Below are 17,980 nucleotides of genomic sequence, written 5' to 3'. Positions count from 1 at the left end.
ACAAGACAAAATTTGAAATACTCACAGATTTCATGGAGATTGATTGAATATGCATTGCAGTTGCAATTTCAACATCGCAACATTCAGGAGGGGCTAGTAAATGATAGAAAGCAGAATTGAAGCCAATGCAAATGTTACAGTAGTCACTTCCCTTTTATACCTGTTATTTTTTCAGTCTCGCTTTGAAACATGGTGCCGACCAATTTGGAACAATGTTGGAGTGTTACTTTGAGGCATATGGACAGAATTTGAGATCACAAAGAATCGCAAAAGTTACCAACAGTCACGCCAGAAAAGACGAAAATTATCATTTGTCCCAGGAATGAATGCCAGTTGAAACCTTTCCTACCAAAGACAAAAGCCAGATGTTAGTGGGTGTTTTTTTTACTCCACAGTGTAAAAGGGTCTTCACTGAGTTAATACAAAGCACAGTGGGGACCAAAGAGCTTAGCAGGGTATTGGAACAACAAGTGGCAAAAGAGCTTAAGTCTTAAAAGCACTCCTAATGTCACACAGTGTATTAAAACTGCGAGAGCTGAAAAGAAGAGAAGAATATTCAAGGATAGAAGGCTGAGAATTGTTTAAAAAATGCATCTAACCACAAACCATTTTTGGCTCATCTCAGATTTCACCTCTTTCCAGTACACAGTTACAGAGTCACAGAGTATCAAAAGCAGTCAGGCGTGAAGGGCTGTTTGGTATCATAGCTTGAGAGAGAGCCAAAGCCTTGAAGGCAAACTAACTCCCATGTGAAAACACTTTTGGTCAAGCTACTGTAGAATATGAAACTTGATAGTTTTGGTGAGTCTTTGAATACCTTACCTAAAATAAGTCTATGTAGGGTATGACATGCATGCAGAGGAGATAAATCTGCCAAAACTGAATCGTGGGGCTGCAAATACCTTGCAGAAGAAGTAGTTATTTTTTCATTTTTTCAGCCATGTTCACCCATAGCCTTTTTCAGGTCAGTCATTTTTACCAAACTGTCTCCCCAGATTAAAGTTTAATCACAGTAGAGGTGTGAATAATGAATCACTTTGCTGATTTAAATCGTTTTGTTCAGTTCAGTACATTCATAGTCACAATTTGTTCACTCCACATCACCATTTAAATGCAGTTCAGTACGTACATTAGAAAGTGAACGCATCATCGGTCAAATGCACTTCAGTATGTACATCAGTGAGCGAGCACACCACTGTTCAAAGACATCTCAGTACATACCATAGAACGGCTGTATAAAAGAAGTGGACATAGTCACGGTGATGTCACCCATTGGTTTGTGGATGAACTGTTGAACTGTTTTGAAGCCTTAAGTTTGGTATTTTGGCTGATGCCATCTTAGTTTTTGTTGAGACCAAAAGTAACTATATTTGGCAACTCATCACATGGTAGTCACACCCTAAAGCATACCCTGCTTTATCATCTATTTTACTCTAAATGAGACTGTGAATTACAAAACCAAAATCATGCTGTTTTGAAGAAGACTTGCAGCCAGCAATTGAGTCTATAAACTTTGTTACTGAAGTAATCGGTGGAGAGACAAGTGGAGGTCATACAATCTGACTTCTTTTTGCAACCATAGACTGTATATGAAGATGGATAATGCGTCCCCACTTACCCCCGCGAAGCTTAAGTGAAGCCTAAATATCCCAGATATGGCTACCACTGATGTCATTTAGAGCCAGAGTCTCTCCAATCTCTGCTGTGGGGAAGTTTCTGTCAAAACACCCTTCGACCAATCATGAGGGGAGCCACTGAAGGCGAGCACAAGGATTGACACACACACAGCTGTCAACTTTGGCGGAAAATCCACTTTTGGAGACTTAAATAACTCATTAAATTTAAATGTATCAGAAAATGATCAATTGAACAAACGTCATGGTGATGAAAACTAACTTAAATGACAGAAATCATCTTTGGGAAAAATGTATTTGGTGTGTACTTTTTTTAGTTTGTTCCATCAACTAACATGGAGGGGGCAGGCTTTATGGCTTGGACTACAGCCAACCACCAGCGGGCAATTGAGATGTTTAAGCTTCACTTTGGGACTCACGCACTGGAGCCACGCACTGGAGCCATTTTAATCATACCCTCCCCTACTCTATAAAAACTGTAAAAAAAAAAAAAAAAAAATACGTAGAAGTCCACTGTAAAGTGGCATTATTCCCAGAAGACTTGGGAAGGGAATGTGTTGAAATTACTGTTTTTTGTCAATGGAGTCTGGTGGCTTTGAAGAGAGCCTATATGGGGAACTGAAACAGCTGAAGAATGACAGAAATGTATTAAAAATATTTTTAAAAATATTATAAATTCTCTCAATTTAACATACACTTATTCTGTGTTTTTTTTTTTTTTTTTAAATTGGACTTATTTAGGCGGCTAAAATTAGTTTTGTTGCAGACCCCATCCAAAGCATTGTTTAGCTTCCAATTTGGCACTCCTGCAGCTTCTCCAAACTGGGAGTCTACTGATATCTACTGTAAAGTACTTCTTCTACATCTCAGCTACATACAGACATTTTCAATGCAGTTATGTTAACAACAAATAGAGCAAGGCACTCTTCCTCCTGTTGCTTATTACACCAATTTCCCCAAACTTTGGGAAACAGAATAAACTCACTAACAACAAAACATTTTAACATCAAAGCCACTGCTCCTGTATCAGTATTTTACAGTCATTACACCAGGACTTGAAAATGTTTTTGAGAATCATGTATTGAGATAACTATCTCACACATATTGTAGGTTTAATGTTGTCAACCATTTGCCTTAGATTGTTCTTTGGGCTTAATGTATCAATCAAGCGTGAGCACGAGGCTGCAGATGTGTTGCCAGGAAGCCTTGATTACATCAGGCGAAACGACACAGGAATGGGAAAGGTTGAAAGCTTCATTTTGTTCTTGCGCACTCAAAAGACGGCGCAGTGCTAATAAGAGAGAAAGGCCATTAAAATGTAATTTGGGCCTCCCGTTCTGTTTGAGCAGTGTGGAGGAGTGTACAGATTAGCCACTCGTTCCCTGGCAGGGACGACGTGTACGGGTGTGTGTATGTGGATGCGTGCCCGTGTCTGTGTGTGTAAGCGTGAAATATTGATTGCTGATGCCCATTTATTTTTTTGGGTCATCCTCCGCTCATTGACCTCTGTGTAATTACCTTTGGGATGACTGGGAGTGTTATTTAAACTCATGACACTCTGATCTTGTTTACCTCCCCTCCAAGTGTTATAATTGCAATAAATGAGCTAATAATAGACCCTAAACACCATTAGAAGGTAACACATTGTAGATTTTCTTTCAATATGTCATTGTCAAATGAACTACAACCACCTGTTCTATGGTCCTTTTGAGGCACTTTCAATTTATTTTTTTCCTCTCTCCCAGCCCACTTTGATCTATAACTTCCATTTATCAACAATGAATTTACTGAGAACCAAGGCCAAGAACTCCCAAGTTTGATCAAATGAAAGTTTGAAGCCCATCATCGGAGCTTGTGTTTGTAATTATGACAGTTATCTTTTAAATAATTCACTCTTTTTCCCATAGCATTAAAATGTGCCATCAGAACTAATCTCACATCAACGCCTCAATGAGTGAATCCTGAGTAAATGCAAGGAGAGAGTTTTTAAGCTTGTTTACTTTTCCATTAGTAATGATGTTTTGGCAAAAAGATAATGTATAAAAGAAACATTTGGACAGCTTTTCTTTTTTTTCTTTTTTTGGAAATGCTTTCAGAGCATGCTGCTACGACTGTTCTTTCTGCCTATCTGTAGTCATATATTGTTTAAGGTGCATGTGCATTAGAACTTGCTAGGTGAGAAAAGAAAAGACAACTCCTGTGCACTCTTCACACTCCCTGTGGGAATATTTAGTCTGTGGAAACAGACGCATTTGGGATTGTTGGTTTTTGCTTGAAGTGATAAATCTCTGCAATTGAGGGTAGCAGTGGTAGAGCACAGGTACCCAAGGTGTGCCTACATCGTGTAAGAGTCCCTCTGTGAGACCACAGAGTGACTAATAAATTTTGTGGAATATGCATGCAGATACAAAGGCATGACATTTAGAGAATACTAATTGCTTTGCCTGAGTTCCCAGTCATATTTATTTGTTAAATTACACTCTTTTATCATTAGCTGTGCCAGCCAATTAAAATGCAAACACCACAGAATCTGGGAAGCCCCAATTTTTGCTGTTTATATTTATTAATTCAGCGCATATATCAATAATGTCAACTTCTAAAAGTCCGGGTCAAACTTGTGTTATCAGTAAACTATTCATCGATTACATCTTTTCACTGTAAAGGCCAAACATGTCAAAATTATATGTGTGATAGACTTTATTGTAGCTGATTCATGGGGTCATATTTCAGGTTTTCAAGTTTGTTTTTAGTCAGATGCCCACATGAGCACTGAGATAAGTTTGTTTGTTGTGTGACACAGGAGAAATTGAGAATTAGGTTTATTTTCCGTTTTACTGTCCTGCATACGAAGATAGTCTCTCTTACTGAGGTTTCTACATTTTTTTTCCCTGTTAAAGGGGTTTTGGGGGGAATTGAAATATAAGGTGTGTACTTTCCAGTAAAATGATTCCCATTTATGTTGATTTCTTTTGGGTGGATGACTGAAATATTTGAGTTATTTTTTAGAAGGGGAACCTTTTGCAATGGTGTCTTGTAAACCCATGAGGGTTTGGCACATGTTTATGTGCATGACACAAAATTAAGAAATCAATCAGTTAATCTCACTGTAATCATTTCTCCTGTTCATACTGGCCATTAAAACATCCTTCTCAAGGTACTTCCACTGTAAATGATGGGTGACAAAATTCACAGTCCTCATTACCTATGAAAACCCATTCGAGAGTTTATATTGGGCAAATGTGACACTTCAGCAGTCTGAGTGGCACAATTCAAGAGGCTATCTTTCAAAGGTACTTTTTCAAAGTCCCTTTATTGCTGTATCACAGAAACACTGTCCAGGGAAAACGGGGAAGAGATGACAGATACAACAAGGACATTTAAAAAAACAGCAGAAAGCAACAAATCAGTGATACGTTGAAAAGCATTCTCTATCCACATGTTGCAATCAAATTAATAGTCACACAGACCACCACCTTTTACAATGCTGCCTCTGCTAAAAGGTACATTATTACGACCTCTTCCATCCTAGCCTTGTTTGTCGTATACTTTTGACTCTACCCTCAAGTGGCATCTATCTGTTGTATCTCTGCCATCATAAAGGACATACTGAAGTATGACAGCAGTGTTTACAATGTTTCTTATTTTCATACGAAAAGGGAGTATAAATGGACTCCTAGAAATGGATCTCTCAATGGCCTCTCTGAACAGGAGGAATGATTACAACCGGCAAAACGGTTGTCAAGGTTTCTGTAAGCTATCATTAAGACTTACTCAAAGAATTCTGCAATTATGCTATATAGGAATACTTCACCTGCAAAATGACTATTTGTATTTCGATTACTCATTGTCTGGTATGTTGAATTCTTGAAGAAAACTGATATTCTTGCATGCCTTCGATAAATAAAGCATCAAAAAATGCAAACATACTTCATGGATTGAAGTTAAAGGGATCCAGTTTAAACAACAAAACTATATCATAGTTACAGTTTCTAACAAAACTCCTGCAGTATAGTATATATCCAAGTCTCATTTATCCAGCTGTATGCTTAGGTCTTCCAAAACACATTGATTATCACCAAAACATTCCCATCAGCACACACAGTTTAATGTACAGCAGAGTACCTGGACGCACACATGACTTTGAAAACTGCTTATATGCATGCACAGGCGCAGGCATATTGAATTTGCACTATTTGTAGTGCATGTATTATATATTGTAAAGTTTTAGTGAAAAAGAATGTGTTTAGGAGGTACTGCCTTAGTAATACTGAGCATACAGCTGGATAAATGAGACGTGGATTGTACTGTTCAGATTGTGAGACAGTTTGTGAATGGATGTTTTGATATAGTTTCACTGGTGTTAAACATGGAACCCTATGATTAAGTCAATTACGAATGTTCACTTTTTTTATGACTCAGTGTTCACCAGGTTCCTTTCATGCCTTAGAGGTGATACACAGCGTCATTAAAGTGTTCCTTTAATGGTTGAAAAAAATTCTCCTACTTTAAGCCAATTAAAAATGATGTGGGTTAAATGATACTGTAAATGCATGGTTGCAAAGCTGAAAACAGGATAGTCTTTCTTAGTTTGAGAAAAAAGTGATCACAGGACAGCTGCAATTTTATATGGTGCGGCCACATAAAAGAATGCCTTGGCTTTGAGCATTTCACTCTGTATTGGTATATGATATAGCTTATGTTAATCACTACAACAAACAGATACAGAATATTTAGAGCAAAATTCCACACCTTTTATTGCCAACTCCCTACATAAAGGGCACTGTACATCTTGCATTGACGCTAAATGTCAATGTATATGAATCGTTACCTGCAGAGTCGTCCATTATAAATGTTATTCCTAGGGCACTGGACTAATTGTTGCAAGTGTGGACAGCAAATTAACCTTTAAGCTGCTTAAAAGGAAGTGTAAGGTAAATATCAGGGTTTGAAGGTTAAAACACGCAAGAGTCACAGTGATTGTGTTTGAGCCAGAGGGCAAGGCTAACAATAGCTAATGGGAGCTGATAGGGACGACTGGTCACCACTTGTAACCAATATCCACTGAATACCAGTTACTTTTCTGACTGATTCTGACACTTTTCTGAAAAGGCACTGTCAGTGAGTGGTATATTTTGTTTTTACTAGCATCATTTTGTCTTTTTTATAAATTATGAATCAATCCCAGCAATTACCATGGCTGGAGGCATTATGTTTTTGGTCTTTATGTCCATCCGTCCTATTCTTATGACCTTGTTATCTCAAGCGCCTTGATGGAATTTCTTCAAATTTTGCACAAATGTCCACTTATAGACAACTGAACTGATCAGACTTTGGTGGACAGAGGTCAAGGTAAATATTACCTTGCATCCATCTCATTCTCGTGAAAATGATATCTTTGAATTTGGTGGTCAAAGGTCACTGTGACCTCACAGAACATGTTTTTGGCCACAACTCAAGAATTCATACACCAAGTATGATCAAATTTCACACAAATGTCTAATTATTAATTTCTGACATTTTATATCCAAAAGGTCAAAGCTCAACTTTACTGTGACATCACAATTGTCACTGGCCTTTATTCATGCCATATCACAGTAACAGAAGGGGAGACATTTGGTCAGAGACTGAGTTAGTGACACTTGCCTCAGGTGCCCACCTTGTGTACAGATCTCTTGTACTGCCAGGGAGAAGATGTGTACGAAGCATCTATGCTTTCATAAACATGGACTAACACTGTAAGTGAAACTTCAGTTCATTTAGTTTTATTAAATTTGTACAGTCAGCAAATCCCATGAAAAGGCCAAAAAACTCATCCTGGTTAATTCATACCGGTTAAAACATGTTTATCTATTTTTTTCTCTCTCTTTTTTTTAACCCTGAAATTTAAAGCCCATTTTACTGAGCAGGAGTGCAGGTGCTTATACATGTTGAAAGCCACATGATCTCTGAGGACTGAGGAAAGTAATGGAAAATAAAGACTCCTTTAACAAAAAAATGTATTTCAATTATTTTCAGAGCACTCAGCAGATGCATTTTCTAAAACCAGACATTTTTCTCCCAGCAAGGAACTCGTACACACATGGACACTCTCACACATAATTGTCCATGCACAAATGCAAAGTGCCTGTGGATGCACACATTAATAGAGATACACTTTGGCACCATACAGTAACAAGCAGTCACACAGAATGTCCCACTGAGATCGACAAGTTCCCAAGCTATGCCGAAGTCTAAAGAATTAAGAATTTAAAAAAGCCAACGCGCACCTTCTGCTTTTCAAAAGCATAAACAAAAAGGTGCTGAAAGAATCTGATTGTGCTGTCGGATTGAGAACACAGAGTACACTCAGATACGGGTGAAAAGAGTAAGAATATTGAGTTTTTTAGGGCAAGGCTACTTACAAACAGCTGTTTTTGATTGCTTACTATGAAGAAAAAGCCTGTAGCCCTTTCAGAGCATTGAAATATATATATATACATATATATATATATATATGTGTGTGTGTGTATATATATATATATATATATATATATATATATATATATATATATATATATATAATGACAAGACCACTTCCTCCCATTACTGTGATTTCTGTCATTTGTATCTCTGAGAACATACCTGCGGATGTCATATGTGCCCTTACACTCTTGTTTCTGTTGAAAGTGAAGCAGCAACTTGACACAAAAGAAAGATGCAAAGATGCACAAAAGAAAAGGGCAGACTGCTCATCACAGCATCGCAGTCTCTTAGATGTATGCGTGTGCGCCCTGGGTGCTAAAGGAAGTGAGCAGAACACAGATGACGTGAGACAGTAAAGCCTCACAAAAAACATGTAAGCACACCCAAGTGTAATTGTTTCATATGACATAATTTTTAATTATACCTGCGGGAACATCATCTCTAATCTGACAGCGTCATTTCACAATCTGCTTCATATTCCATATTGCATGTCCTCAGGCTTGCATGTCTGCATGCTTCACACACAATGAGGTGATTGGAGATCGGAGATGGATGTACAGATTCATCTTTGGTGCTTTTGTAGCGAGTTTTATATCATTTTCAAAATGGTAGTAATTGAGACTGGTATTAAGGTGCAGTTTCACTGTTATTATTGTGGGTACCTGCATAGAAGCAAAGCGTTTTCAAATTCACCCCTTGTCTTGCAGCAGCACTTAATGCTGTCGAAGTAGAAAGAATAAACAGGTGGACTACTTGAAATATTTCTGCAAGAAAAGGGTTTTTTTTAAGAGTGAACATGAGGCTAAGTAGAGAGAAGCCTCAGTCTAAAAGACACAATAAATGACTCACAGCACTGATATTATGTGTGCTATTAGTTTCCATTCTACTTTAAACAGGCAAGGATGAGCATTATTTCCATAGTAATTGAGTCGGTTGTATGTGCGCATGCCTGCACGAGCTTTTCAGCTCTACCACAGCACTCTCTTGATGGATGGTCATTTTCATCGGCTTGCTCATGCTTAATGAACCCTGCACTTCATGTCTTAATTGAATGCTTTTTATGCTACCGTGTTCTGCCCCCCAGTCCCATCATCCCCTTCTTTTCGCCCGTCCCTCCTTCTCCTCTCTTGTTCGCAAGGTAGCACACTGCCAGTTAATGAATAAAGGTTCTCTCACGTCTCGCAGTCTTATGAGGCCTCAGGGGTGCGCAAACAAACAATGACACACGCAGAAATACACACCTACGGACACACATAAGGATGGAAAAAGGACGGCAGAGTCACTTTAATGCCGACCTCTCTTTCATCTTGTTGGGTGCATCCGTTTCTAAGGAAAGCCTTTGGAAACCATCAGCAAGTTCATGCACATGGTGGGAAACTGGTGCTGGAAATGGCAAGCTTTTTAAGGCCCAGCACTCATTAGGTAATCTATAGGATACGATTATTTTGATTGATTAACACACACAGAGACCCGAGGACACACATGCCAACTAACGAGTGTTTCACTGCAGTGAAATAGAGTGGTGCAGGAATGAGGGATTGTTAAAGACCGATGCTTAAGTTAGAGTTGCCATTGTTCCCTTGACAAATGGCCTGTGCAGTTTTTTCATTGGCTGTTGGATTTTTTTTTTTTTTTAGAAAATAAGCTGTAAAACAAAAGTTTATGATACTATACTGTACTTACATTTTGTTTTGCAAGATAATCTTCACAAATAAAGACCACTTTTATGATTGAAGTGTAAATGCAGTCACCAGAAGAGCTTACGTTAGGCTATAACAGAACTACAGCACAGTTGCATGACTTTAAAATTGCCACCACAATAAGGCTGTAAAGCTGTAAGGGTTCTGTAGTGTTATTAAGCCTCTTGTTAGCGAATGCTTTTACAAGATACGCAAATGCTTCAAAATTCATAAGTGGGGTTTTTACTGACAAATTTTATGTCATAAAACAAAACATGAAAGTCTCTTAAGCTAATGTCAACCACAGACCCTATTTCGGGTATGACCAAAAACCCGTTCAAAAGAATCTCATTTCCACGTCTTACATTCCTGCACCACTATATAGCAACTTAATCTGCAGGATTCTCCGCCATTAAATCAGGCTTTTTTCAGGGGTCTTACACTCGCATCTTCAGCAACTGATTTATTTGATTGATCATTGATTGCTATCAGGATGTAATAGGAATTTCAACAAATACAACAAAAATGTTTCTAAAATAATTTGCCTCACATAAACCTTAAGCCACACAAACAGCCAACTAACCGTTTCACTGCAGTGAAATTGCCATGCTGCTTTTTTCATTTGCTCTTTTTTGTTTTCTTTAATAATGGTAATAATATATCTTATTTATTTAGTACCTTTTAAAACACAGTTTCAAAGTGCTTTGCATTCAAATCAAATACATTTTAAACACAAAGAAAATAAAACAAATAAAACCCATTACCACATTAGAAAATACACAGTCAACAGAAAGTTAGATAAATTACCAAATTAATGATTAAAAAAAAACAAGAAGGGGAAAAATCAAATAATAAACAGAGAATTTTAAAAGAAGATACCAATGAAATAAACAGGTAACTCAGATAAAATCAGCGTAGGCTTTCCAATAAAACTACAGTATAATAGTAATTTAAAAGACGACACTGACTCAGGCACCTTGTTTTTTTTTTTTTTGGTGGTTCCAGGGTCCCAAAGTGCAGATTTCAAACACTTTGTCCAATTTAGTCTTCGGCCTGGACTCTGTGACAGACAGAGGTTCACTGCCAAAGGATCTTACACTAAGCATAGGTTCATAAGGGATTAAAAGGTCAGAAACATAACCTGCAGCCAGGCCATGAATAGCCTTAAAGGCAATCATTAAGGTCTTAAAATCAACCTTAAAACAAATGGAGCCAATGTGAAGAAAGTAAAAAAGTGTGCTGTGATCATACCTTTTGGCTCAGCTGAGTTCTCTACAGTCTGTTGCCATTTCAAACTTTTTTAATTAAAACAAGATGTATTAATGTTTTGCAATCATGTTTCTGTCTGCTGTTTCACATCCTCTATGTCTCTCAATGAGTCATCCCATTCACAGCTGGTCAAACAGAGCTGTGAATCTTCCTGCTGCACAGCGCTGCACGTACATTGACATTCAAAATCAGAAATGGTGTCCTTCATCTATTGAGAGTTTGTACCTCTGATGTTAGACTTTGAAAGTTTTGCTTTATTTACAATGTGTTTGACCATGAAAAACAATTAGCCCGTATGTTAATGTTCAGAGCATTTGGTACAACTGAACTGAGCTGAAGCCATTTATTTTCTCTGCTTCCTTGTATAATTCAAAGCAGTCTGATGGTCACCGTGCTCGCCTCAAAGAAAATCTATTCAGCCATTAGCTATTTTCTTTATAAAAAGCCAGAAATTTCAAAGACACGCTGACACTCACATCTGGTAAACAGTTGCACAACTCAAGCGTTGTCACTGTCAACCGTATGAGATGATAGATAGATAAATAAATAAAAGTCCACAAAAAAAAAAAACACTCTTAATCGCCCTCGTCCAAGGCTCTCTTAATCATTCCTGCCAGCTTCCAGCATCTCATCAGTAATATCTCCAGCCCAGTGTCTCCATCAAACAAGTCAGTCAATTTGTCACTACTCAACCACACCGCTGAACAAAGGCATTAGCTTTAATCATATTAAAAAGAGACTGTTAATTCATGTTTTCAACGCAGGACTTGTCATTTAACGTACATTACCACGTAATTGAAGTGATTATTATGCAATATGTATTCAGAAACAAAAGTGAAAATTGGCTAAGTGCTTGTTACATGCTTACCAGCCATGAGTGGCTCTGCAAATTACGCTCTCCACAGTGAGAACTGCCATTACATCGCATGTCAACAAGGTGCTCGAGTGACAGAAATACAAAGGTGAAAGACAGTGGTAAGCCAGAGAATGCTTTTTATTCAGTCTGCACAGATGAAGCCTTTCAGATCAAGGCTGTCTGATACAGCCTTATATAATAAAACCCATTAATGCAGAAGAAGCAAAAGAAACTATTTATCAAACTTCTAATGTTGCAACACATCTTAATAGGAAACTTAAAATTAATCTCATACTGTGTTAGCAAATGACTTACAAGTTACAAATAAATGTTATAAAGAAAAAATTGACCAGTGCAACAGCAGTGATAAATTGCAGCAGTAGGAGCTGAAACACAGTCCAGCTGCTGGCCTTGAAAAATGACTTGGCATTTCAGACAAACAATGGACGATTTCATAGATTCTCATAGCCCTTTCAGAAGTGGTCAGAAGTGTGTTACTGACCTCTGAGCTTAATGCCAGCTAAAACTGAGCTTCACAAGCCATCAATTCTCTTCCTCTCCTTTTTTTAAAGAAATCACTACTTCTTTTGTCGCTTAAAGTGTTATCGACATGCTCAGAAATGTTATTATCAAAGATTGTGTATTATACGTGGAGTGAATGAAGTTTGTTTACTGATCTAACATTTACGAAGCACATGTTTTTATTGTGAAACGTGCTGTAGTGCCTGACAACACGAATCTTAAGGTAAAAAGGAGACAAAGAGCGGAGGGAAAATATGAAATCTGGTCATTTCTGATTGACTTCACAGTGAAGTGTAATTTTCATGATAGCATGAAGTTAGTGCTGTAGTGTGTTAGAAAGCTGGTTTTTCATAAAGCTGCAAAAAACTGTCTTAAAGGGTCAGTTTTTGTTGTCTGTGCAAAAACGTAGTTTTTTGACATCAGCTAATCCTCCATGCTAGCAGTAAAGGAAAAAAAAGTATCTTATCATCTATTTTGGTTAATCAGTTTCTTTAAAAAGTAAAAATTAGAAAAATAAATTATTGTATAGTGTCATTTGCAGTAAACTGCAGTGATTATTTTGATTTGACTTTAATTTAAATCCTATAGAATCTCTTTTTCTGAGGAGACCTGGCCCAGACAGGCAGCAGCATAAATTAAAACACACTTACAGATAGAAAATTCAAGAAACACAAAAAGAAACAAATTGAAATTGAGGCAAAAATCAAACATAATGTAACATAATGTTACAGATTAAACTACTCAACAATATATGAAACAGTTAAAATAAACTCCATGCTGACTAAATTCAACAATTAAGTACTGTTTAAATTATAATGATTAAAAAAAAATAATAATAAAATAATGTAATACTGACAAATGACAGTTTTTGCTTTTACTTTTGATACTTAAAGTACAATTTGTTGCTCATTCTTATCTTCAATACCTCTACCACTGCCAAGTCAGCAGGGCAAAAGTAGCAACTAACAAATGAATCCTACCTAATTTATTTGCAGAAAGGTCATACTTACCTCCCAACAAGCTTTTTCAGTTAATATGTGAGAGATGGTCCAGTTTAGTCATGAGGTTCAAGATGTTTTTCTGAGATCTTAAATGGTGTGCCATGTTGCGAGCTTGGGAGTCAGAAAAAAGATGAGGCAGACTTAAGAAACAGTCCCTTGGGTTTATTTCCAAGGTTGCAGGGATGGTGGTTTGTTGAGGTTTGGTTTGGTGTGCCTGCAACAGAAATTTCAAGTTTGATTATTTAACATGATGAAAAATTAAAATTAGTTTGCACTCATGCACCTCACCCTTTCATTCCTATCACTATGGAAGTAACAGTTCAGACTTGAGAAGAGTGTGTGAAACTGCTTCAGTCACACATTTCCATGTTGTTATAAATCTGCAGCACCTGTTCCAACATTATCAATTTGAACACCTGCCATGCTGGCATCCCGAGCTGTGAGACAAAAGCATCCTTGTTTGTATTCAAATACAAGTGTCACTGTAATGAAATGGATATTGCCAAGACGGAACACAATTTGTCAAGAGCTTACTCAGAAAGTTTAGATTTTATTATGGAGATTGGTTTACAACCTAATTGACACAATGAGGTCAATCAAAATGTGTCAGACATTTGTTCTGTTGGGTACCAATTGACTCTCATAACTCAGATAACATTTTTCCCATAAAAGTCAACTTTACTGTTTTTTGAAGTCCTATTTGTAGCAAGTTCTGACCAGATTACATCATCTCTGCTCTATGGCAGGTGGTAATGATGCATATGAGACAAAATATGGGGAAAAAGACATTTAATAATACAATATTGTCCTCTTATACTAAAAAGTCAACGGCTGTGAATCGACCATCAGAAATTATATCTCAGGTGACATCACAGACATCACAGGCCTAACTTTAATGAAGCTTAGAGGGACGATGTATCTGGTGTTATAACACATTACAGGAATTGCCTTGAGAGGGGAACTCTAATTAAAGAGCGAAATTTCCAACTTTGATACGTCAAACCTTCCTCATATCTTATCTGATTTTGATAAAACATAGACGGAAACTTCATCTTGGCAATTTGTTTCAGAGTTCCAAAACACCTAATGAGGGAGCTAAAAGTAAAGGTCAAAATATAAACTTCATTTTAGACACCACTGGCCAGATAATAAAACATGTTGAACAAAAGATGCTTCGAATATTTTTGAAATTACACTTCCTGGTCAATTAATGGCATAAGATAAATGATACATGATAAAAACCCAACTTATTTGCATGATTGCACAAAGACTTACTCAAGAATTAGATACCATAATGTTAAAAAATGTGGTCACATGCATCGGCCTGATATTACAGCAGCAGAAGAAAAGTGGCAGCCCAGTTGCCAGGAGTTAATGTTGGCATTGTACAATTCTGTAAACCACCGTTACATTTGAACATTTCAAGTATCATATCAACATTTCTAAAGTGACGCAGTTCATATTATATGTGAGCTGGCTCTGATGTGGAGAGGTGGAGGTGGTGGGATGGTGGTTAGCGCGACACCTCTGCAAGATGGCCGCCAAGCTTCAGACCACTGCAGACCTCTGTTCGAGACTAACAAACAGCAAAAGTAGGTGTTTCTAGTAAGACGTCGGTGGCATTTCCAGTTATGATTGTATCACCAGAACTGTGAAACAAACTTTGAAACATAAAGAAACATGACTTGAAACTCAACGCATTAATCTCACAAGGCATGCTACATAATAAAGTACAAATGGTTAATATTCATAGTTTGAACGTACTATGCCAACTTTAATTCTGGTGATTGGATTGAGATTGGTTAATTTCAGGATCTTGTCTCAACATTCGTTTTGATTGGGTGTCAGTCTATCAGTATCGACCAAGCAGAATCCTCCAGGGCTGAAAAATGAAGGCAACCTAAATTGCAGTTCTCTAAGACTCAGTTTGTTTTGTACAAGTTTTATTCATTAAGTTGAGAGACAGGCTCTCTGCAAAGCGTCGCTACAGTCTACGAGTCAGATCCGCCCATTGCTCCTCCACGGCTTCACCTTCTTGTCCAGTTTTGGTCTCTTCTGGCTCCACCAAACTAAGATGGCAAAGGCCAAAATGCTGGACTTGAAATTTAAAAAATCACTTTAAAAAAACAGTGGGTGTCGTCACAAAGTCTATTATTTTATTAACCAAACTGATAATGTAGAGGGTGAGTGGGGTCCTTTTTGTTTGTGAGTTGAAAAGACTTTTTAACTACCCTCAACTTGACTTTATAGAAAAATCCACAACCTAAAGAAACTATCTGACACATTTGAGAGATTATTCAGCAAAGTGCCTGTGTTTAAAAGGATTTAAAGAAAACCTGACCTTGGCCTGTTATGCAAGCTGTCTGAATGAATGCAAAAGATGTGTTGAGGTACTTCTTAGTACTCTTGACTGCCACAAAAATGCTCAGTTTCTGTCTGGAAGAAGACACTTTTGTTGTGTTTGGTGAACATCAAATTGTAGGATAGTGGAAAATGACACAGGTATAAAGAACTGTGTTTCTAAAATTACTCTCTTCAATAAATAGTTTGACATTTTCAGAAATACGCTTACTTGCTTTCTTGTCAAAATTGAGATGATCAGATCAATACCATTGTCTTAAGTGTCAAAGGATTTATAATGTGTTAATTAGTAAACTTTAGGGGAGCCGTTTAAATGAGAGTGGTGTCAATCTTCTTGTCTAACTGTGGGCAAAAAAGCTCATTATATTTCCCTAAATGTTTCAAAATTATTTTTATTAATTAGAGATAACAGCAATATTGATGTATTTTCTATTAATAGTGGTGACAATTACTTGCGAGAAGACATTGTCAATTGCGTAAAACCTCCCCTTTAGTTTCCCTGAAATGTGTTCTCTCAGCTGCATGTTTTAAAGCTTCTAAAAGTAACATCACTTGCTCATCTGCCAGGGGCTGATTTCTTTTTAAATGACAAAAAGGTTTAAGACAAATGTCAGATTTCCACCACCATCTTCTGAAACTTTTATTCCGAGCAACCTTTTCATATTTAGCAAAGAACAACTTTTGACATTTGGATGAAAAGTGATCGCTTTTCATTAGTTGGAGATCATTTTATGACAAGACAGCACCATAAAAATACAGTACAGAGGTGCAGGAAAGGTAGGTGAGGTTTCAGAACAATTAACTGTCATGTCTTTTCATTCTCATATAAGTTTGAGGGGTAAGAAGAAGACCTTTGCTTCTATATTTTCGTGACTTAATGCCCCCGACACACCTCTCCTCCTCCACCAGTTTCTCATCAATCTCTTCAACTGAATAACAGTTGACATTTAAAATTCGAGGGCAGAGGGAGGAAGAGAAGCCACACATTTTGAGCTCCTCTAATTTCAATCAAATCAGTTGGAATAAGCCCAACCTGCCGTTCAGTGGCGAGCCCTCTTACAGATCAATGGCCCCTGAGCCTTGATAATCTCTTGAATTGATTGGTTGCCTCATTGATCATTGCTCCGGCATGAACCAATCAAACATCTCTCCAGTAAACAAACATGCCAAATAAAGACATCCCCTGGAAGTTCAGTCCCGGAGGAGGAGACACGAGTGATGTGTAGAAAACATATGAACTGAGATCCCCTTTAGAAGAGAATATCAAATCGTAAGAGTGCTTAATATTTCACTGACTTGATGAAATATGCATTGTAGCCCAGAATGGAGGAAAAATGCAATGATTTGGATGCATTATGTATGAGAAGGTCCGCTGGCGAAAATGACTGCACTGTTGAATAATCGCCATTTCACTATCACCACAGCACAATGAGATTTTGTTATTACCACGCATCACTCAATTCATTTGGAAAGTGCATACAGTTTGCATTTTGTATTTAGGGCCTAACTTGTGTGTGTTAAGCATACAGATGCTCACTAATGAACTAAAGCAGTGACTGGTGTCAGATATGTCTCTTACCTCTGCCACTCACTGTGGTTTAGTCCCAAAAGAACATAAAAATATTGATGATTACCCATAAAAATATTGCATGACAGATATATTTATTAGGCTGCTAACAGGGGAAAATAACAGAAATTAGTGCATTTTTATAATGTCCAGTGGTGACACAATTGCTTTGCGTTACCATGGATGTCGTCACACGTGGCTGTGTCTTGGCGGGTTACCCCTGACCTGAAAAACAGAAGGAGAGATTTGAGTGTACATGAAATTCTGTGTGTTTTACACACAAATACAGAGTGTGATCCTCATTAATAAACAGGCTCGCTCTTTTTTTCTTTTTGTATTTTGAGTAAACACATAAATATACACTAGCTAATGCTTTATTTACTGCCATTTAACTGTCCTGGGCTCTGTTTGCCGAAAGCATCTTGGGGCAAAGATTATTGTTAAAGCATAATTTAAGATGCTTTTAGAAATAATCATAGGTTAACCACTCACAGGAGGCTAAGAGCATCTTAAACCTTGAAACCTAAGTAAACTGACCTAATTTATTTTTCAAAATCAGGGAAAAAAGACGCTGAGAAGCTTAAAATGGAATGACACAAAGCTAGTGACAACAAAATTGTAAAAAGTAC

The 17,980-nt window shown here is 37.4% G+C and overlaps 2 protein-coding genes across 2 annotated transcripts in view; one reads left to right on the top strand and one right to left on the bottom strand.

Annotated features, from left to right (window-relative positions):
- csmd2 (CUB and Sushi multiple domains 2) overlaps nucleotides 1-17,980 on the top strand; it is a 530,601-nt gene that overhangs the window by 185,418 nt on the left and 327,203 nt on the right. The window lies entirely within an intron of this gene.
- c19h1orf94 (chromosome 19 C1orf94 homolog) overlaps nucleotides 17,460-17,980 on the bottom strand; it is a 34,922-nt gene continuing 34,401 nt past the window's right edge. Inside the window, exon 7 of the mRNA XM_088090082.1 lies at nucleotides 17,460-17,576. Within this exon, the coding sequence (XP_087946208.1) occupies nucleotides 17,541-17,576 (36 nt within the window). The 3' untranslated portion in view covers nucleotides 17,460-17,540. The remainder of the gene's footprint in view (nucleotides 17,577-17,980) is intronic.

This window comes from Plectropomus leopardus, chromosome 17 (genome assembly GCF_026936395.1).
Source record: "Plectropomus leopardus strain MGB_pleo_1.0 chromosome 17, ASM2693639v1, whole genome shotgun sequence".
Classification (NCBI taxonomy): Eukaryota; Metazoa; Chordata; class Actinopteri; order Perciformes; family Serranidae; genus Plectropomus; species Plectropomus leopardus.
This window is presented reverse-complemented; position numbering and strand designations above follow the sequence as displayed.